The sequence below is a fragment of the Solanum tuberosum genome, unplaced genomic scaffold, assembly GCF_000226075.1.
Source record: "Solanum tuberosum cultivar DM 1-3 516 R44 unplaced genomic scaffold, SolTub_3.0 scf00073, whole genome shotgun sequence".
Lineage (NCBI taxonomy): Eukaryota > Viridiplantae > Streptophyta > Magnoliopsida > Solanales > Solanaceae > Solanum > Solanum tuberosum.
The window spans coordinates 1,493,847-1,515,884 of NW_006239002.1; the positions used below are offsets into that span (position 1 = coordinate 1,493,847).

Below are 22,038 nucleotides of genomic sequence, written 5' to 3' on the forward strand. Positions count from 1 at the left end.
CCAATCTTGAATATTATATATTATACTTGGCCCTAAACTCTCTTTTATAATATAGTAGAATTACAATTTTTACGACAGATGTTGTAATTATATTAAAACCTATTAATATCTTCTGATAGGAACCCATAACTAAATTGGTTACTGGTTCAATAACAAGGAAGGGACCTTGAAGCACTTTAGTCCACCAAAAATTTACTTTTTACAATAAATTTCAAATTTTAAATCCGCTCTTGATAGAGAGAAATCTGCTGAGGAGAACGAAAATATGGAATTATAATCAAATGGGAAAAAGGTCCAAATTTGTCCATGAAATATCGAAAATTTGCATAATTTGGTCTATTCATACACTTGTCATAAGCATAATCGTTGTCCTAATTATTTGAGGAAAAAAGGTTCAAATTTACACCTCAATCTTTAATATGCTTACTCTTAAATTGAAATTGGTTAGGGTTCAAGGGCAAAACTGAGACTTTTCCCTAATAGGAGAGGAAATATGTATTAGACCAAAAGTTTAATGAATGACAAAATTGTTCAATTTCAAATAGTACTGAGACAATTTGACCCATTTTCCTAAACCACTTAGGTATTATAGTTTTATTAAAATGGAGAGTAACCCTATCATTGGGGTGACTTACAAAACATTAGTTGAACGTCTTTGTTCTTTATGCGTTGATCTAAACTTGCAGGTATAAATTAAACTCTTCAAGATGCAACAAGCTAACATCTGGAATAGCATCTGCATAATTAATACTTATTTTTTCATTATAAGAAACTGATATTTGTCATGACTGATAATTGATTTTTGTTACAGGAATATCAGATGAAGAGTATAATTCCATCTCAAATCAGCTTTCCTTTTTTCAAGAATGATGATTTATCTATAACGAGGGAGGGAGTGTGCCATTGATGAAGGATGAGAACATGGTCAATGCACGACCAGGTTGATAGCTTGGCACGAAATGTCCTGCTCCTCTTACCGTCACAAATGTCAAGTTCTCGTATTCCACTGCATAACCACCAACCTTGAAAGAAAAAGGATATATCAATTACATACATGATATTCTTGGAACAAAGTATTGTAATGGTACAAGTGAAGAAGTATAATGACCACTTCGTTACCTCGCCTTGGAAGTACCAAGAGTACCACGGTGTTTTCACTGGTATCTTGATTTTGTTTATATCATATCTAGTCGTTGTTACAGGCAAAACACTATCTGTATCTCCGCTGTTAAAATCATGAGAAAGTGTTACTTACTGAACTGCTACATTTTCAGAAGGAGTAGTTTTTATCGTGAGTTCTTCCTATCTTCCCCACTGTACTTACCTATATATCCAAACCCTAATTCCACTTTGCATGAGCTCTTGAAAGACCAGTAGAACAGTATACGGAGAGTCCTTCCAATGCAAGTGTGAACTGCAGAAGTGAGAATTGAAGCAAATTTAAGCCAAGAAGAAAAACTATCAGCTTTTCCAATTTGAAGCGAAAATGTTATTTAAAATATAACGGTATGTATTACGCGCAAGGAGCCCAGGAATATGGTATTCTTCTGACATTAAGTGCCTTTTGTACTTCAGCAGAGTTTAGGTAAGAGTTTACATAATTGTCTGAGCATGGATCAAATCCACATACCTGTTTTAAACAAAAGAAAAAAGTTAGAAATCTAATAAACGCATGTAAAATCTGCAGAGGGGTGCTAGTTCAGGCGTTGGATGATGTTGTACAGACCCTACTTGATTGATCAGCTCTTGAAATGTGCATTTTATGATATTGCAGGTGTGCATGCTAGAGAAATGGGGGATGAAAACATCCGAACTGTAGAATAAGAAGCAGGTTTATAGACCTGTTGTATCTAATAAAACATTTTACTTGGGACGCTTAATGTTCATTTATTTACACAACCAGCAATAGTAAATGAAAATCTTCTCAAGAACAACAAATGAGCAGTTAGCCAGTTCGGAACTTACGGGAAGTGAAGTATTGGCATTGGGGTCGCACAGTGGGGCATAAATGTCATAGGCATATATGTTTCCTAGAGATGAATCTGCTTGCTTAATGTACTCATTACAAGCTTCTGAGGTTGTCTCTGCTGAGAAGTTGCAATTCAAGACAATTCCATCATGGACTTCATCTGATATTAGTGCATGTGTCCAATAAAAGTCATATGAACCACTCTGCATTGTTTCAAAGTCTAGGAGGGCATTCCCTGTCTGAAAAAAAGATCACATCACTACGCAAATAAGATAATAGTAGTGACTTAATCAGGAGGAAGAATATGTAATTATCATTTTGAATAAGCTTAATTAGCTTACAGCTATTCCTTGCAAGTTAATAACAAGGTTGGGCTCTGTTTTCCTGTGGGATAAGATCAGCTGAGCAAGTTGAGGCACATAGTGGCCAGCATAACTTTCTCCAACAATATAGAAATCTCGATGTTTATATTCTGGGAATCTTTCCATCCAATTGAGGAGAAAGGTGAAACTGTCTTGTCTAGTTTTTTCGTCTCCAGTAATATAATCTGCTGATGTATTAGAGTAAGAGAATCCAACACCAGCTGGTGATTCTAAAAAGAGGATGTTCGCCACTGCATTAATGTCAAAAAGGTACCATAGTTGCACCCAAATGACGACAGATTTTTCTAGCTTAAGAAAGAGGTACTTAAGTACCATTGTTCCATGCAAATTGGTTCAGCCATAACGTTTTCCCATCATTATTAACGCGGAATGGCCCAAGTTCATCCATTGCCCCAGCCCCTAATGAAGAGCAACCAGGCCCTATATACCAATTACATACAAAAACAACAAAGGAAACATGATAAGCTAGCCATCATAAGCTCTTAAGAAACGCAGCCAACTCATAATAACACAGTAAATCCCAAGGCAAGAAAAATATGAGATTAAACTCTTACTAGGTTTGCATGAAACAAGCTAGCGTTAGAAATTAAAACATTCCTCCTCTTGGCAATTCGGGTAAGATGGGTGTGGTGTGTGTGTTTACCTCCATTTAGCCACAAAACGAGAGGCTTTGTCGAAGGGTCACCAGATGATTCAGCCAAATAATAGAACAAGGCTCTACCAGCATTTGCATCAACAGTAACATATCCTGCATATTGATTAAACCTGACTGCACTACTTGGTTGCTCTGGCAGTGCTGAGATCTTATCATTTTCCTTCGATCCTTCTTGTGGCACTATGAGTTCTGACACTGATCTCTGTTTCTCAGAAGCCGGTAGGCTGTGGTTAATAATACTTGTTGTTTTTGCCCATCGGTTCTTGAGAAATTCACGTAGAACATCCGCTTCTCCTGCATAACAATATTGTTGGGCGCTTAGGCAGCACAAAATTAGAGAAAGAGTTAAAACAGAGTTAGCTCTCATTTTCTTCCTACCCATGCAAGAACAAGCAACGTTGAGTGATAACTCAAGGATAATTCTTCTTCATTATTTATAAAGTAAGCAAAACTCTGAGAATTTTATGATGCTTTTTTCTTTTACTTGAAATTGAATGGAATTGAATCCGTGGTAGTGACATCTTTGTCCTTTATTTCATTGGTTAAATGTCACACAAAATTAAGGATATATAGCAAGGATGGTTTGTTGGCTTTAAATTTCATGTCGTTCTCGAACAGCCAGAAATTAGAAAAGGTAGTTCAGAAAGGAAACAAAGACAACATTGAACAGTTAACTAAAAAGAGAAACTTATGGTCTAGGCTTTTCAAGTATGATTATGAGGGATGCAGACAGCTAGACTTGTGTCTCTTCATCATATTAACTGATGATAGCCATCATACTGATTCTAAAAGATCATGGTTTTTTGTTTTTCTTAATCTGATTTAAAGCAACAATGCTGTCATTTAGTTTTATTTCGAACCTATAGCTCCCTAATTTTCTTTGATGTATTTACAGGATGGACTTCGACTTGTGAATATCAAGATAAGTATGGTTTTTTTAATTATTTGAAGAAATTCTACGATAAAATACAACAGGATGACACCCTCCACCTAAAAAGGGAAGAGCCCAGAAAATATCCTTTGTTAAGGTGTGAAAGAAGTTCAAATGCCATTAATTTACCTACAAGTTTGATGTAAAATTGTCTATTTTTGCAACTATATGCTGAAAATAATCGAAAGTGGACATTCATTCAATTTCATGATTAGGGTGGTGTGGTTGTTTCTGTTCAAATTAGCAATCCTACTTTATATGTTGGGTTTGTTACATAATTCTGTTATCTTTCTCATTATTGTATTTCCAAAAGATGCATCGGCACTCACTGTTATCTAAATAGCGTTCAAATTCTTTCAATGTCACTTTCAATTGCAATTATTAACCTCTATTCATTAGGATAACAAATGTAGATAGATAATTGGCAAATTTGACTATGAACATGTAACTCGCCCAATTTGGGAATGTTAACGGGTCAATTAATCAACCCGTTCATAGAAAACGAGAAGAAGTAGATCGCCGAACCTCAACGACATTGTAGAAGAAACAGTACATCCACAACGGCGGTGGGCGGTGGCATTCTCCTTCGCCGGAAGCCGGCAAGGACAGCTCAGTACGTTACTCCAGCGGGCCAACCTCCAAGCCATGGAATCTTTTTGATTCCTCTGTAATGACCCTCACTCACGAGACATGGATAACCTGTAAATTGCGGAGGCCAGAGAGAGAGAGAGCATAAGGTTTGGTATTACTAGCTTATAGCATAAGCTAATAATACAGGGATATGTTATGAGACGAAGATGAAAAAGTTATAATTAAAGATTTGTCGGAAAGAGATATTTTTATTAAATGGCAAGAAAAACTAGGTCAAATAAATTAAAATGGACGAAGTATAATGTTAGATTTGCAACTTATTAAATATATATATAAGTTATGAGGGAATTAAGGTATTTTTTTATGTGGTCTAAAAGATTGAATAATTAATACCTACATTATTATACTCGCATAATTTTAACACTAATTTAAACATTTAGAAAATTTGATGAAGACATATGAAAGGCATCAGAAACCCTCCAATTTAAACATTTCATATATTTAAGTTAACATACAGAAAGGAACCATAAGCCCTCTCATGCTCGAATACAAACAATAAAACAGTAATGAAATAACTAGTTAATTCTACAAAAATTATTCCATATGAAACCAGCAATCCCTTTTTCACAATGTATCTTCTGTTTAATTGAAACCAGGAGGGAGTGTCCCATTGATGAAGGATGAAAACATGGTCAATGCACGGCCAGGTTGATAGCTTGGCACAAAATGTCCTGCTCCACGTACTGTCACGAATGTCAAGTTCTGGTATTCTACTGCATAACCACCAACCTGGATATATGAAATACTTCATTCATATTCATACTGGAAATTAAGAAACTGTAGAGTTAAAGATCGAAATGAATAATGACAACTTGGTTAATTACCTCCCCTTGGAAGAACCACGGGTACCATGCAGTTTTGATTGGTGTTTTGATTTTGTTGATACCATATCTACTTGTCGTTACAGGCAAAATATGATCTATGTCTCCGCTAGAAAAGAAGATGAAAAGGGGCTTGATAAGAAAATGTTGGTATTTGTTTTGGGATCGCTAAAGTTTTCAGTATTAATTTTATGGTGACTGATTCCAGCTTGTTTGATTTACTTACCTATAAATCCAAACTCTAATGCCACTTTGCATGAGCTCTTGAAAGATTGGTAGAACAGTATGTGGGGAGTCTTCCCAAGAGATGCCACTGCACAAGTTTAAAATGTTTAAGAAAGTGATCAAATTAATCGAAAAAAGGGATCAGCAATTTCAATTTGAAGAATTAAAATGTTTAAAAACTCACAGTATCAATTACCTGCAAGATTCCCAGGATTGGGGTATATCTCTGACATTGAGTGCCTTCTGCACTTCAGCAGTGTTTAGGTAATTAAATACGTAATCAGCTGAGCATGGATCAAATCCATCTATCTGTTATCATACACAAAAGAAAAAGTTATGCTATAGATTATTGCTTGTAATTTGGCCGTAGAATGCTGTTGTTCATGGTCTTTTATTTCACTTTCACCTTAATTTGTGACACTGAAAATTTTGAATTGTGGTTTATAAACACGGAGAAGGAATGAGAAGTTAGCAAGTGGAACTTACAGGAAGGGAAGTATAGGCAGAAGAGTAGCAGAGTTGGGAATATGTGTTATAACTATATATATTGGCTTGACATGAATCTGCTTCGCTTGTGTACTCGTCACAAGCTTCTGAGGTAGTCGTTTCTGTTGAGAAGTTGCAATTCTTGACAATTCCTTCATGAACTTCATCTGATATTAGTGCGTGTGACCAATAAAAGTCGTATGAACCACTGTTTGAAGTTTCATCGTCGAGGAGGGCATTTCCGGTCTGAAAATCATGCCATATGCAAATTAATAAGATAGTATTGTGCTCCAATAAGGAGGAAAAAAGAATTGTCATTTGAACAAGTTTAATTAGCTTACAGCTATTCCTTGCAAGTTAATAACAAGGTTGGGTTCTGATTTCTTGTGGGATAAGATCAGCTGAGCAAGTTGGGGCACGTAGTGGCCAGCATAACTCTCCCCAACAATGTAGAAATCGCGGTTTTTATATTCTGGGAATCTTTCCATCCAATTGACGAGAAAGGTGAAACTGTCTCGTCTAGTCTTTTCATCTCCACTAGTATAATCTGATGATGTATTAGAGTAAGAGAATCCAACACCAGCTGGTGATTCTAAAAACAGGATATTTGCCACTGCATAATTATAGTCACTAGAATGTCATTATTATTTATAGGTTTCTGATTCTTTTTCAGTAGTGATGATAGATTTCGCTATTAAGTACCATTGTTCCAGGCAAATTGATTGAGCCACAAGGTTTTCCCGTCTTTATTGACACGGAATGGTCCAAGTTCCACCATCCCTCCATTTCCGAATGAAGAGCAACCAGGTCCTATCAAATTCATACAGAAGTACCCTTACAACTTGTGATTTTAAGCATACGATGACAATTTGATTTATGTCTATGAGAGCTATCATGAGGGGTAAAATGGTATGTATGAAAATTTGATTTTTATGTGTGTATTTACCTCCATTTAGCCACAAAACAAGAGGCTTTGTAGTAGGATCAGCAGACGATTCTGCCAAGTAATAGAAGAGAGCTCTACCATTATCAGCATTAACAGTCACATATCCTGAATATTGAGCAAAATTGATCCCACTTGGTTGCCCTGGCAATGCCGATATCTTGTCATTTTCCTTTGATCCTACCTGTGGCACTTTGAATTCTGACACTGATTTCTGTTTCTCAGCAACCGCTACACCGTGTCTAATAACATTTGTTGTTTTTACTCGTCGAGCCTTGAGAAATTCGCGTAGAACATCTACTTCCCCTGCGTAACATTGTTGGGCACTTAGGTAGCAAAAAATTAGAAAAAGACTTAAAACAGAGGAAATATTCATTCTCTTCCTTCCTGATTCAATGAAACAAGAAATGGTGAGTGATAACTCTTCTTTATTACTTATATATATATATAGTGTATGCAAAATGTTGAGAAGGTCGTCAGATATATTTTCTTGTACTCAAATTGGACTAACATCTTTTGTCATTTGTGCTCTTTGGTTTAAACGCCAATCCCACTTAACAGCTATGACTTGTTCCTTAATAAGTTGTTTCCTCACCATTAGCCATCCTTTGCTTTCATCACCGTCAATAATTTTTACATCCACTAATCATTATAGATAATTATCATCATTGATCAACATTATATATAGCTAACCATCATCATCATTTCGCTTCTAATTATCAATCGCTACCATCAACAACCACAATTAATCAGCATTGTCAATCACTATGCCATAACATATTATCCGCAATCACCATCGTTTGTCAACACAGTCTCAAATTGACACACACAATTGCTGCAATCACCAAGTGTCATATAATTTTTTTAAAAATATTTTATGGATATAATATTATATCAATTTAGTATTTTATTTAAATTTTATATTTATTATTTTTTAAACAAAGACAAATTTTATACATTCATATATTGAAAAAACAAATGGTGTTAACTATTTAGTAATATGTGCATTTAGATTAAAAAATCTTAAATTTAACAAAATAAATGAGGCTCAAATATAGGAGAGCAAAAAGTTGTTCCTGTTTATAATTGTTTGTTTATAGTAACGTTCTCATTAATTTTGTATTTTCCTTCTATTTAATTTTCTCAAGTTTTTTCCCAAAATATATCGCGCGCTTCTGTTCATATTTAGCGCGAACAGTTTAGCCACCAAATTTACTCAATTCGGTCCGTTGCGTAAATACTTCCTCGTGATTTAGAAATTTTGTCATTCTGTTGTGCTTTTCTGATTATTTTTTCTCAATTTCTTCATATTCATGGAAGGATCGATGAAGCCGGTGGAAACAAAATTGTGTGTTTGTGTTTTTCTTATTGAGAAATTTGTGTTTGATTTTGATCAATTTTGTTGAGGCAAGGGTTAGGATTTATGAATGTTATTTTTAAGTTACAGTAGTATAAAATTTGTGAAAGTTTGTTTCTTTAGATGCTTCTTTTGCAATTGAATTCGATCTTAAGAATATGAAGTGTTGAAGAATTTGTAGTTCTAGTGTTCATTTCATAGTGTAAAACATGTTCAATAGTGGACATAAGTTGTGATATAACCCAGAGAGTAGCTGAAGAAAAAACTCAAGAAGAATGGATAGACTATAGGTCATTGTTAACCTTCACTAGATATTGTTGCATTATTCGATCCATAATATTTGTTTTGCTGTGGGGAAGGAAGAATTCATCTTCTGTTTAATGGAAACCAGGAGGGAGTGTGCCATTGATGAAGGACGAGAACATGGTCAATGCACGGCCAGGTTGATAGCTTGGCACGAAATGTCCTGCTCCACGTACTGTCACGAATGTCAAGTTCTGGTATTCTACTGCGTAACCACCAACCTGGAGATATGAAATACTTAATTCATATTCATAATTGATAATATCGGAAATTAAGAAATTGTAGAGTTGAAGATCAAAAGTAATAATGACAACATCGTTGATTACCTCCCCATGGAAGGACCACGGGTACCATGCCGTTTTGACTGGTGTTTTGATTTTGTTGATATCATATCTACTTGTCGTTACTGACAAAATATGATCTATGTCTCCACTGGAAAAGAAGAAGAAGAAGAAGACGAGGGGCTTGATCAGAAAATGTTATTTGTTTCGGGATTGCTAAAGTTTTCAGTATTAGTTTTTATGGTGACTGATTTTACTTACCTATAAATCCAAACTCTGATGCCACTTTGCATGAGTTCTTGGAAGATTGGTAGAACAGTATCGGGAGAGTCTTGCCAATAGCCGCCTATGTCATTACTGCACAAGTGAGAATTGAAGCAAGTGATCAAATTAATCGAAAAAAGGATCAGCAATTTCAATTTGAAGAATTAAATTGTCTTAAAAAAATCACAGTATCTATTTACCTGCAAGATCCCCAGGAATGGGGTATATCTCTGACATTAAGTGCCTTTTGCACTTCAATAGTGTTTAGGTAATTGTCTACGTAATTATCTGAGCATGGATCAAATCCATCTATCTGTTATGATACACAAAAGAAGAGGTTATGCTATAGATAATTGCTTGTAATTTGGGCATAGAATGCGGTTGAGCATGGTATTTTATTATACTTTTGCCTTTATTTGTGACACTTAAGATGTTGAATTATTTAGATTGGTATAAACACCGGGAACAAATCATGAGTTAACCAGTGGAACTTACAGGAAGGGAAGTATAGGCAGAGGAGTTGCAGAGTTGGGAATATGTGTTATAACTATATATATTGGCTTGACATGAATCTGCTTCGCTTGTGTACTTGTCACAAGCTTCTGAGGTAGACGTTTCTGTCGAGAAGTTGCAATTCTTGACAATTCCTTCATGGACTTCATCTGATATTAGTGCATGCGTCCAATAAAAGTCGTATGAACCACTATTCCATGTTTCATCGTCGAGGAGGGCATTTCCAGTCTGAAAATCATGTCATATGCAAATAAGATAACATTAGTGGCCTAGTCAGTATTAAAAGAAGGTAATTATCATTTGAACAAGTTTAATTAGCTTACAGCTATTCCTTGCAAGTTGATGACAAGGTTGGGTTTTGTCTTCTTGTGAGATAAGATTAACTGAGCAAGTTGAGGTACGTAGTGGCCAGCATAACTCTCCCCAACGATGTAGAAATCGCGGTGTTTATATTCTGGGAATCTTTCCATCCAATTGACGAGAAAGGTGAAACTGTCTTGTCTAGTCTTTTCATCTCCAGTAGTATAATCTGATGATGTATTAGAATAAGAGAATCCAACACCAGCTGGTGATTCCAAAAACAGGACATTTGCCACTGCATAATCATAGTCACAAAAATGTCATTGTTATTTGTAGATTTCTGATTATTTTTTTCCTGTACTGATGATAGATTTTTGCTATGAAGTACCTTTGTTCCAGGCAAATGGGTTGAGCCACAGAGTTTTTCCATCTTCATTGACGCGGAATGGTCCAAGTTCCACCATCCCTCCATTTCCAAACGAAGAGCAACCAGGTCCTATCAAATTCATCAAAAAGTACCTTTAGAACTTGTGATTTTCAACAAACTATGACAATTTGATTTGTGTGTGTATTTACCTCCATTTAGCCACAAAAGAAGAGGCTTGGTAGAAGGGTCATTAGGTGATTCTGCCAAGTAATAGAACAAAGCTCTACCAGCATTAGCATCAACAGTAACATATCCTGAATATTGTGCAAAATTGATCCCTTTTGGTTGGCCTGGCAATGCCGAGATCTTGTCATTTTTCTTTGATCCTACCTGTGGCACTAAGAATTTTGACACTGATTTCTGTTTCTCAGCAACAGCTAGGCCTTGGCTAACAACATCTCTTGTTTTTGTCCGTCGAGCCTTGAGAAATTCACGTAGAACATCTGCTTCCCCTGCGTAACACTGTTGGGCACTTAAGTAGCACAAAATTAGAAAAAGAGGTAAAACAGAGGAAATGTTCATTCTCTTCCTTCCCAATTCAATGAAACAAGAAATGGTGAGTGATAACTCTTAATTTTTTATATTGCCTACGCAAACCGTTGAGAAGGTCATCAGATATATTTTCTTGTACTCAAATTGGACTAACATCTTTTGTCATTTATTCTCTTTGGTTAAAAAGCCATAGGCATTTTATGTCTTGTTCCTTAATAAGTTGTTTCGATCAGTCGGGGAATTGATAAATTTAAGTACTCGTACTACTAAATCTTAAGGAGATTGATGGCTTTTATTTTTGATGTCATTGTCGATGATCAGACGGAAATGGCTCAAGAAAATAGAGAGTGAAGATGAGTATTATACTGACACTGTATATAACTTATTACTCCATTAAATACTCCTAGTTCAACTTCCACCGATGACGTGCAACATTTAATTACCTTGAGATGGAGAGTATTACTCCTTTCTATCTTTTATACACTCGGGGGTGGTTTGGTTGACCAGGTCATAAGAAATATTAGGGTCGTTTGGTAACGAACAAGTTATTCCGAAATTAATTATTACATGATAAGCTATTTATGGAATAGCTTATCTCATTACCAAAATATAAATGGTGGAATAAATAATTCAATAATTACCTAATACCTCCAACCAAATGCAGAATAAAATGCACTTGAAATTATTATATCTTTTGATTGGCTTTATTAAACTATGTATTAGCTAATATCTACAAACTTGAAGTTAAATAAGAGTCCGTGCATTATTTTGTGCGAAATAGAATATGAAGTAAGAATCTTAGCATTACATTGAACAGAGTCAATATTAAAGACAAAAAGTTCTTAAAATAAACAATATCAAAATAACAATCCCTACAGCTACTATATCATTTATTGCGGAAGTAATTTATTCGTCGTGTTTTCAGCATAACTAAATGTTCGTTAAACCAAACCACACAACGAAAATACATCAAAGTGAAAGGAAAACTTGCTATTCATATAATACAGGGGCGGAGCCAAGGTGTTCGTTGGAAAATCACACGTTGTGTAAAATGTCAAATCAGCTATTTATGAATACAAAATACATATTGAACCCCTTGTCACAACTGATAAATGTTGGCTCAATGTTCTAGGGGTTTCAAATTCATCTTCATGTTGTGGGTTCAACAATTTTTAAAATGAGTCGATAGAGTAGGGAAAAAGTAGAAAGAAACGTTAAACGAGGCATGACTAAACAAGTTAAACATTTTATAAATTTTAAGTTGAAATACAAAAAAGACACCATAAAAGTTAAAAGCATTCTCATGCTTGAATACAAACCATAAAACAGTAATGTAATAACTAATTAATTCTACAAAATCTATTCCATATGAAACCAGCAATCCTTTTTTCACAATCTGTTTAATCGAAACCAGGAGGGAGTGTCCCATTGATGAAGGATGAGAACATGGTTAATGCACGGCCAGGTTGATAGCTTGGCACGAAATGTCCTGCTCCGCGCACTGTCACGAAGGTCAAGTTCTGGTACTCTACTGCGTAACCACCAACCTGGAAATATGAGATACTTAATTCATATTCATACTGGAAATTAAGAAACTGTTAAGAGTTGAAGATTGAAATGAATAATGACAACTTGGTTAATTACCTCCCCTTGGAAGAACCACGGGTACCATGCCGTTTTGACTGGTGTTTTGATTTTGTCGATACCATATCTACTTGTAGTTACAGGCAAAATATGATCTATGTCTCCGCTGGAAAAATAAAAAGGACGAAGCAGAGTGTCTTGAGCTAAGAGCCTAGCAGACAAATTTATTATTATAGTGACTACCTAATTCCTTGCTTGATTTACTTACCTATATATCCAAACCCGAATACCACTTTGCATGAGCTCTTTGTAGATTGGCAGAACAGTATCTGGGGAGTCTTGCCAAAGGCCGTGTATGTAACCACTGCACAAGTGATCAAATTAAACCCAAAAAGAGAGGGGGAAAAGGTGAAGAAAATAAAATGTTTTTTGAAAAACATCTACCTGCAAGATTCCCAGGAATGGGGTATATCTCTGACATTAAGTGCCTTCTGTACTTCAGCTGTGTTTAGGTAATTGTCTACGTAATCAGGTGAGCATGGATCGAATCCATCTATCTGTTATGATACATAAAAGAAGTTATGCTATAGATTGCTTGTAATTTGGGCGTAGAATGTCGTTGTGCATGATCTTTCCTTTTCACTCAGTTAGTCAGTGACACTATTATTTAGATTGGTATAGACACCAGGAACGAAAGCAGTTAGTCAGTGGAACTTACAGGAAGGGAAGTATAGGCAGAAGAGTTGCAGAGTTGGGAATATGTGTTATAATTATATATATTGGCTTGACATGAATCTGCTTCGCTTGTGTACTCGTCACAAGCTTCTGAGGTAGACGTTTCTGTCGAGAAGTTGCAATTCTTGACAATTCCTTCATGGACTTCATCTGATATTAGTGCGTGCGTCCAATAAAAGTCGTATGAACCACTATTCCATGTTTCATCGTCGAGGAGGGCATTTCCAGCCTGAAAATCATGTCATACGCAAATAAGATAACATTAGTGGCCTAGTCAGTATTAAAATAAGGTAAATATCATTTGAACAAGTTTAATTAGCTTACAGCTATTCCTTGCAAGTTAATGACAAGGTTGGGTTCTGTTTTCTTGTGAGATAAGATTAGCTGAGCAAGTTGAGGTACATAGTGACCGGCATAACTCTCCCCAACAATGTAAAAATCACGGTTTTTATATTCTGGGAATCTTTCCATCCAATTGACTAGAAAGGTGAAACTGTCTCGTCTAGTCTTTTCATCTCCAGTAGTATAATCTGATGATGTATTAGAATAAGAGAATCCAACACCAGCTGGTGATTCTAAAAACAGCACATTTGCCACTGCATAATTATAGTCACAAAAATGCCATTGTTATTTATAGATTTCTGATTATTTTTTTCTCAGTAGTGATGATAGATTTTGCTATTAAGTACCATTGTTCCAGGCAAATTGATTGAGCCACAAGGTTTTCCCATCTTTATTGACACGGAATGGTCCAAGTTCCACCATCCCTCCATTTCCGAATGAAGAACAACCAGGTCCTGTCAAAAAATACATATGGTCCTAAGGTTAGGTTCGAAAGACAATTCTAGTGAATTAACGTGGCGTGATGTGTGTATTTACTTGCCTCCATTTAGCCACAAAACAAGAGGCTTTGTAGAAGGGTCATTAGACGATTCTGCCAAGTAATAGAAGAGAGCTCTACCAGCATCAGCATTAACAGTCACATATCCTGAATATTGAGCAAAATTGATCCCACTTGGTTGCCCTGGCAATGCCAATATCTTGTCATTTTCCTTTGATCCTACCTGTGGCACTATGAATTCAGACACTGATCTCTGTTTCTCAGCAACCGCTAGGCCTTGGCTGATAACATTTTTTGTTTTTGTCCGTCGAGCCTTGAGAAATTCACGTAGAACATCTACTTCCCCTGCGTAACATAGTTGGGCACTTAGGTAGCACAAAATTAAAAATAGACTTAAAACAGAGGAAATATTCATTCTCTTCCTTCCTGATTCAATGAAACAAGAAATGGTGAGTTATAACTCTTCTTTATTACTTATATATAGTGCATGCAAAATGTTGAGAAGGTCGTCAGATATATTTTCTTGTACTCAAATTGGACTAACATCTTTTGTCATTTGTGCTCTTTGGTTAAAACGCCATACGCATTTAACAGCTATGAGTCTATGACTTGTTCCTTAGTAAGTTGTATTAATCACTCCGGGAATTGATAAATGGAAGTACTCGTACTAATCTATCTATTCTATACTACTTTAAAAGTATGAACTCCTAAAATGAATGTTGAATTACTATAATACCCCCCAATTAAAAATACTCAATTTGTTTTATTTATTAATTTAATTATTTGTATTATATTAAATGTAAATACCCTTTCATATTAAAGGGTTGTGATTTTCTCAAAGAAATGTGACTTTTCCAAAGGGTTTCGACTTTTTGACAGGTTTTGATATTTTCGATGAGTTCTGACTTTTTCGAAAGGTTGCGACTTTTCTGAAGGGTTGTGCCTTTTCCGATGAGTTGTGACTTTTGCAAAAGATTGTGATTTTTTCGATGAGCAGCGACTTTTACAAAAGGTTGTAACTTTTCTGATAAGGAACAATTAGCACCTATTAATACTACTATTTGTTAGCTATAAATAGAGGGTATCCTTTCACTTTTAAACTATAGTTTTTTAAAGTTTTCTACTCTTCTTCTTCTTCTTAAAAAATCCAACGGTTATTTGTAACAGTTGATTAAGTTAAAAATTTAACGAAATTTGAGGTATCAGATAAGAAAGAGTTGTTGAACAAATTGTAGCAAATCATTCATAAATTCAACTCGTATATTTTCTTACGATTTCCATGAGTTAACAGTGACGAAATGTTGTGGGAAAGATAATAATAATAATAATAAACAAATATAAATAAAGTCACATGATTTGTGTAAGATATTTCTTCTTTGGTTTTTTATTTGTTTTTGTTTACCCTCAAATAAAGCAGTTTCTTTCAGATTTTGCTAAAACACCGAGCATCAACGTAGTTCATTGAATCATTAGTTTTGATGTTAAATCCACTATTTCAAAAATAGATTTTCACTTTTACTTATAATATGATAATATAGACATGATAATAATTATTTTCAATAGATATGTAAGTAAAAGTGAACGAAGAATGTAAAGTGTTGGTGACAAGAAATTTTAATCAAATAGAACTCTAAAGTGAATATAGCATGAACATATATTTTCGTCTTCCTTCTTCATTGGCTATGTATCGCTCCATATATTGTTTTCCTATTATTTTGTGTTCATTTTAATTTGAGAAAATTTTATGTTTGACATTTTCGATGAGTTGTGACTTTTCTGAAAGGTTGTGATTTTTTTCAAACGATTCTGACTTTTTCGAAGGGTTGTGCCTTTTCCGATGAGTTGTGACTTTTGCAAAAGGTTGTGATTTTTTCGATGAGCAGTGACTTATACGAAAGGTTGTAACTTTTCTGATAAGGAACAATTAGTACCTATTAATACTACTATTTGTTAGCTATAAATAGAGGGTTTCCTCTCACTTTTAAACTACGATTTTTAAAGTTTTCTACTCTTCTACTTCTTAAAAAAATCTCAGGGTTATTTGTAATAGTTGATTAAGTTCAAAATTCAATGAAATTCGAGGTACCACATAAGATGGAGTTGGTGAACAAATTGTAGCAAATCATTCATAAATTGACACTCGTATTTTTTCTTACGATTTTCATGAGTTAACAATGAGGAAATGTTGTGGGAAAGACAATAATAATAATAAAATATGAATAAAGTCACATGATTTGGGTAAGATATTTCTTCTTTGGTTTTTTATTTTTTATTTTTTACCCTCAAATGAAGTAGTTTCTTTTTGATTTGGCTAAAACAATGAGCATTAACGTAGTTCATTGAATTATTAGTTTTGATGTTAAATCCACTATTTCAAAAATAGATTTTCACTATTACCTATAATATGATAATATAGACATGATAATATATATATTTTTAATAGATATGTAAGTAAAAATAAACGAAGAAAGTAAAGTGTTGGTTACAAGAGATTTTAATCAAATAGAACTCTATTGTGAATATAGCATGAAACTATATTTCCGTCTTCCTTCTTCATTGGCTATGTATCTTTCCATATATTTTTTCCTATTATTTTGTGTTCATTTAATTTGAGAAAATTTTAGGTCACATGATACACTTCTTGTTAGCTATATAAAAATAGATAAGTAAATAGTGATTGATCATAAAATAATCTTGATTCAAATTAAAGATTCTATAAACAATACTTTAAATTTTATTCATCTATTAATTTTTATTATTGAAAAAGTTTAATATTTTATATCACGATACAACTTCTATAAGATACTAGATACTTTCATTAGATAACAACTATATGGTATGTATGCAGCAGGAAAAAGGAGAAGACTACAATTCTACAAAGATAAGGTAGAAATTTAAAGAAATGAAATATTTTTCACCAAAGGTGATGTTGTTCATATATTAAAATTAAATTATGCTACTTAAATATATATGTATATCTAAAAGAAAGAAATTGTCAAGCTAAATATTTGACATACACTCAAACCTCAATTTAACCATCATTTGTTATAACAATAAAGTACCTTTTTTTGTAGAATTATCTTTCTATGATAGTCGTACTCAAATATTAATTGGTAAAAGATAGATTGCGTATAAAGATAAAATATTGAAATATTTATGGTAAATCTTATTAGTTTCATGCACATACTTAATTTGAAATATGAATATTTAAGAGAGAAAAATTATACTTAAATGGTGTCCATCATTTATGTTCATAACCTCAAGAGGAAAGACTATTGGTGACATTTTTTGTATTGATATTTTTTTTAAAAACTTTATTGGTTAGATTTGTTTACAAAATTGAGTTATGTAAATAAGAATGCTACTAAATAAATGTCACTTTCTCCCCATATTTGAAATTTGAATATATTTTGAAATGTTTCAAAAATATCTGGTCATTTTGATCTCAAAATACAAGTAACTCTATAACAATTTGTATTAATCAGTTTAAAGCATTTGTCCTATGTTTTTGAAGTTATTATTATTTACTAAAAATAATTAATTTAATACTATTAATTTTATTTTACAACATCGTATACTATATATACTATACACAGGTGCCGTGAAACTAGTGTGTATATATATATACTTGGGTGGTTCGTATATTATTTAGAATATTAACATTATAATGGGAAGAGTTGATATTAAAAGACAAAAAAAACTCTTAAAATAAACAATCTCAAAATAACAATCCCTCCCATATTATTTATTGCAAAAACAATTCCACAATGTATAACTAATTGTTCGTTAAACCAAATGAAACAATGAAATACACACAAGTGAAAGGAAAACGTCTTAAATATATAGCCCTTTTTTTTTTTTCTGTTTGGTTTGAATAATAGGATGAAAATATTTTTTTTTTAAAAATCAAGTTTTGAAATTATGTTTAATGATAATTTGGTATAAAAAAATTAACCTTTATATAAAACTTTGAATTTTTTTTCTCAGGCTGTTGAAAAACAAGAACTAACAGTTGTTCTTCTTTATTTATATAAAAAATATAGTAACGGTTCATTAGTTTTGTATTTTCCTTCTACTTTTCCCCCAAATATATGGCGCGCTTCTGTACATGTTTTGCGCGAGCAGAATTTAGGCCTCCAAATTTACTTTATTTCGGTCCATCTCAAATTTCCCATCAAAATTACTCCACCTTTTCTTCGTATTTGCAGGATGATGAATCCGGCGGAAACAAAATTGTGTGTAATTTTGATTCATATTTTGTTGAGGCAAAGGGTTAGGGTTTGTGAATGTTATTTTTAAGTTACACAGTAGTATAAATTTTGTGAAAGTTTTAGTTCGCAAATTATTTCCATGTTAAATTCAATCTTAAGAATATGAAAGGGTTGAAGAATTTTGTCCTTGTAGTATTTATTTCATTGGGTTAACATGTTCAAGAGTCAATCTTAAGAATATCATGTGATTTATGCTTGTGCTGCAAATTTTTAACCTAGTTGCTAGAGAAATATTCACGTACTCATCTTCTTTGTGTCACTTTTCTTTTTTAAGTTCAAGTGATGAGGGGTCCAGGCAGAGTAGGAAGGAAAGGATAGGGGAGCTCCGGCTGGAAATTTAACCCTATGCAACTAGGCATTTGGAACGACATCTATTTAAGTGATTTTTTTTTTATAATGAGAAGAACACATAGTCCATAATTTACACTACATCTCCTTGTTTGGAATATCATAATTGGGTAGTAGTTCTACAAGATTAATGTTCCTTATGTAATCAGCTTTCCTGTTCTTTTTCCCCATCAATAATCTTTTCTCTTCTGTCTGTTTAGTGTAGATGAGGAGGGAGCGTGCCATTGATGAAAGATGAGAACATGGTCAATGCGCGGCCTGGTTGATAGCTTGGAACGAAATGTCCTGCTCCTCTTACTGTCACAAATGTCAAGTTCTGGTATTCTACTGCATAACCACCAACCTAGAAAGGAAAAGGATTATATGAAATAATTAATTTATGTACATACATGATATTCTGAAAATAGACATTGTACATAGAGTTGAAGAATAATGACAACTTTGTTACCTCGCCTTGGAAGAACCAAGGGTACCATGGTGTTTTGACTGGTGTTTTTATTTTGTCTATGGCATATGTACTTGTCGTCACAGATAACATATGATCTATGTCTCCACTGAAATTGTTAAAAACAAAGTCTTAAGAAAATGTTATTGTTTTGAAATCACTAAAATTCTGAATTGTTTCTGATGACTGCTTCCTTGCTTGATTTACTTACCTATAAATCCAAACCCTAATGCCACTTTGCATGAGCTCTTGAAAGACTGTTAGAACAGAGTGCGGGGAGTCCTGCCAAGAGCCGAATATGAAACCACTGCACAAGTGAGAAATGAAGAAATTGAAATTAATCCCCAAAAGATAATAATAAGCCTCAAGAATGAAAATGTTTTAGAGAACTCAATGTATTACTTGCAGGAATCCCAGGAATAGGGTGTATCTTTGACATTAAGGGCCTTTTGTACTTCAGCACTATTTAGGTAATTGTCTACGTAATCAGCTGAGCATGGATCAAATCCATCTATCTGTTATACACAAAAGAAAAAGTTGCCATCACAAAATTTAATAGAAGTATGTAAAATCTACAGAGAGGTGACTGGTGAGCGTATTGGGGCGTAGAATGTTGTTGTGCATGGTCTTTTTTTTTTCCTCACCGTGATCGTCACCTTAATTTGGGCACTGCAAATATTTCTTTTTTCCTCAATAATGAATGAGCAGTTAGCCAGTGGAACTTACAGGAAGGGAAGTATAGACAGAGGAGTTGCACAGTTGGGAATATGTGTTGTAAGCATATATATTGCTTTGAGATGAATCTGCTTGCTTAATGTACTCATTACATGCTTTTGAGGTTGTCTCTGCCGAGAAGTTGCAATTCAAGACAATTCCTTCATGGACTTCATCTGATATTAGAGCATGGGTCCAATAAAAGTCGTATGTACCACTGTTCATTGTTTCGTCATCGATGATGCCATTTCCAGTCTGAAATCCATGCCATATGCATGCAATTAAGACGCAGACACGAAATAACTAGTGACTTAATCATGAGAAAAGTAATTTAGTGACCATTTGAAGCTTAGCTTACTGCTATTCCTTGCAAGTTAATGACAAGGTTTGGTTCTGTTTCCTTGTAGGATAAGATCAGCTGAGCAAGTTGAGGCACATAGTGGCCAGCATAACTCTCTCCAGTAATATAGAAATCTCGGTGTTTATATTCTGGGAATCTTTCCATCCAATTGATGAGAAAGGTGAAACTGTCTTGTCTGGTCTTTTCGTCTCCAGTAGAATAATCTGTTGATGTGTTAGAATAAGAGAATCCAACACCAGCAGGTGATTCTAAATAGAGGATGTTTGCCACTGCATTAAATTTGCAAAATTGTTGTCATTGTTATTTACAGGTTTGTGATTTCTCTCAATTGTGATGACAGATTTTGCAGAAGAGAGAGGTATGAGTACCATTGTTCCAGGCAAAAGGGTTGAGCAATAAGGTTTTTCCATCTTTATTGACGCGGAATGGTCCAAGTTCCATCATGGCTCCAGCCCCGAATGAAGAGCAACCAGGTCCTGTATATTGAGTACGTACAGAACAACAAAGTAACTTGACAAGTGCGCCAACATAGTTTTAAAAGCAGCAGCAGAATGAATAACACAATAAAGAGACGAAAAATGATTTTATTAAACTCTTCATATTTTTGCATGAAACTAGAGTTGGAAAAACTTTCTTCGACTTGGCAATTGGAGTAGTATGGTGTGTGTATTTACCTCCATTTAACCACAAAACAAGAGGCTTGGTAGAAGGATCTTGAGTTGATTCAGTGAAGTAATAGAACAATGCTCTACCAGCATCAGCATCAACAGTAACATATCCTGAATATTGATCAAAACTCACACCACTAGGTTGCCCTGGCAATGCTGAGATCTTGTCATCTTCCTTTGATCCTACCTGTGACACAAATGCTGATCTCCATTTCTCAGCAGCCGCTAGGCCACTGTTAATACTTGGTGTACTTTGCAAGTGATTTGCACGTCGAGCCTTGAGAAATTCCCTTACAATATCTGCTTCTCCTGCATAACATTTTTGGGTGCTAAGGTAGCACAAAATTAGAGAAAGACTTAGCTGTAAAACAGAGGTTACTTTCATTTTCTTTCTTTCCATGCAAGAAATAAGAAAGGTCGGGTGTTCACTCAACCTGTAAATCTTCTTCATTATTTATAGAGTATGTAAAATGTTGAGAATGTCATCCTTTTTTTTGTGTATGTAAAATTAGATTGAAGCCATTGTATTGACATGTTTGTTCTTTGTGCACATCTGTTAAGGAAAACGTTAATAGGACATTTAACAGAAGTAGTATATATTAAGGAAATAGTTGCCTTGTAGTTTCTATCTTCTTTCTTTTGATATTTTCGTTTGAATTTAGTATATTGGATCTACTCTATAAATGAAAAGAGAATTGAGACTCTCTACCTCAATCTCTCCCAAATTTAACTCATATGTTGAGAGAGATTAGCATAAGCTGCTGATTGTAGTGCCAAACAAGTAGCTAATTAATCAAGGTCCTTTTCATATATATACTATATGTTGAGCCAAATGTATTTAGCATTAATCTATTGATCCAAACACTAAAGCCACTGGACATAAGCAATTTAATATACATTAGTTGGTAATACTGATCCTAGAGTGTTCTTCCAGTTTTTTATAATACAATTGGTTGTTGCCTGTTGGGACATGACATCAAACTAACATACCATATGAACTCATATCATAATTTAGTCTATTGCGTATGAATTCAATATTCTTGCTGAATTGCGCCAGATATGTAGAAATG

At 34.2% G+C, this 22,038-nt stretch overlaps 6 protein-coding genes across 6 annotated transcripts; all 6 read right to left on the minus strand.

Annotated features, from left to right (window-relative positions):
- Positions 1 to 780: 780 nt before the first annotated feature.
- On the minus strand, positions 781 to 3,297 carry LOC102605060 (serine carboxypeptidase II-3-like). Its single transcript, XM_015308291.1, has 8 exons — positions 2,996 to 3,297; positions 2,665 to 2,772; positions 2,311 to 2,582; positions 1,966 to 2,208; positions 1,518 to 1,630; positions 1,325 to 1,414; positions 1,120 to 1,225; positions 781 to 1,022 (listed from the first exon to the last, which is right to left on the minus strand). The coding sequence occupies exons 2-8, from the start codon at positions 2,738 to 2,740 to the stop codon at positions 879 to 881; spliced, it is 1,044 nt and encodes a 347-aa protein (XP_015163777.1). The 5' UTR covers positions 2,741 to 2,772; positions 2,996 to 3,297; the 3' UTR covers positions 781 to 878.
- A 1,874-nt stretch (positions 3,298 to 5,171) lies between these two features.
- Positions 5,172 to 7,669, minus strand: LOC102605392 (serine carboxypeptidase II-3-like). Its single transcript, XM_015308218.1, has 9 exons — positions 7,660 to 7,669; positions 6,999 to 7,370; positions 6,824 to 6,931; positions 6,463 to 6,734; positions 6,122 to 6,367; positions 5,832 to 5,944; positions 5,637 to 5,723; positions 5,414 to 5,519; positions 5,172 to 5,318 (listed from the first exon to the last, which is right to left on the minus strand). Exons 1-9 carry the CDS (start codon positions 7,667 to 7,669, stop codon positions 5,172 to 5,174), a joined length of 1,461 nt encoding a protein of 486 aa, XP_015163704.1.
- Positions 7,670 to 8,798: 1,129 nt separating this feature from the next.
- Positions 8,799 to 14,100, minus strand: LOC102605734 (serine carboxypeptidase II-3-like). The gene is made up of 15 exons (XM_006346468.2): positions 14,010 to 14,100; positions 13,645 to 13,916; positions 13,304 to 13,549; positions 13,030 to 13,142; positions 12,854 to 12,949; positions 12,646 to 12,751; positions 12,448 to 12,548; positions 10,659 to 11,038; positions 10,471 to 10,578; positions 10,106 to 10,377; positions 9,765 to 10,010; positions 9,470 to 9,582; positions 9,267 to 9,362; positions 9,051 to 9,156; positions 8,799 to 8,945 (listed from the first exon to the last, which is right to left on the minus strand). Exons 1-15 carry the CDS (start codon positions 14,083 to 14,085, stop codon positions 8,799 to 8,801), a joined length of 2,478 nt encoding a protein of 825 aa, XP_006346530.2. The 5' UTR covers positions 14,086 to 14,100.
- Positions 14,101 to 14,195: 95 nt separating this feature from the next.
- LOC107060370 (serine carboxypeptidase II-3-like) lies at positions 14,196 to 14,748 on the minus strand. Its single transcript, XM_015308219.1, has 2 exons — positions 14,745 to 14,748; positions 14,196 to 14,506 (listed from the first exon to the last, which is right to left on the minus strand). The coding sequence occupies exons 1-2, from the start codon at positions 14,746 to 14,748 to the stop codon at positions 14,196 to 14,198; spliced, it is 315 nt and encodes a 104-aa protein (XP_015163705.1).
- A 3,728-nt stretch (positions 14,749 to 18,476) lies between these two features.
- On the minus strand, positions 18,477 to 20,741 carry LOC102605170 (serine carboxypeptidase II-3-like). The gene is made up of 7 exons (XM_006346392.2): positions 20,669 to 20,741; positions 20,298 to 20,569; positions 19,952 to 20,194; positions 19,628 to 19,740; positions 19,437 to 19,532; positions 19,229 to 19,334; positions 18,477 to 19,123 (listed from the first exon to the last, which is right to left on the minus strand). Exons 1-7 carry the CDS (start codon positions 20,739 to 20,741, stop codon positions 18,977 to 18,979), a joined length of 1,050 nt encoding a protein of 349 aa, XP_006346454.2. The 3' UTR covers positions 18,477 to 18,976.
- Positions 20,642 to 21,543, minus strand: LOC107060380 (uncharacterized). Its single transcript, XM_015308292.1, has one exon. The coding sequence runs from the start codon at positions 21,417 to 21,419 to the stop codon at positions 20,835 to 20,837; it is 585 nt and encodes a 194-aa protein (XP_015163778.1). The 5' UTR covers positions 21,420 to 21,543; the 3' UTR covers positions 20,642 to 20,834.
- Between the last annotated feature and the right edge of the window lie 495 nt (positions 21,544 to 22,038).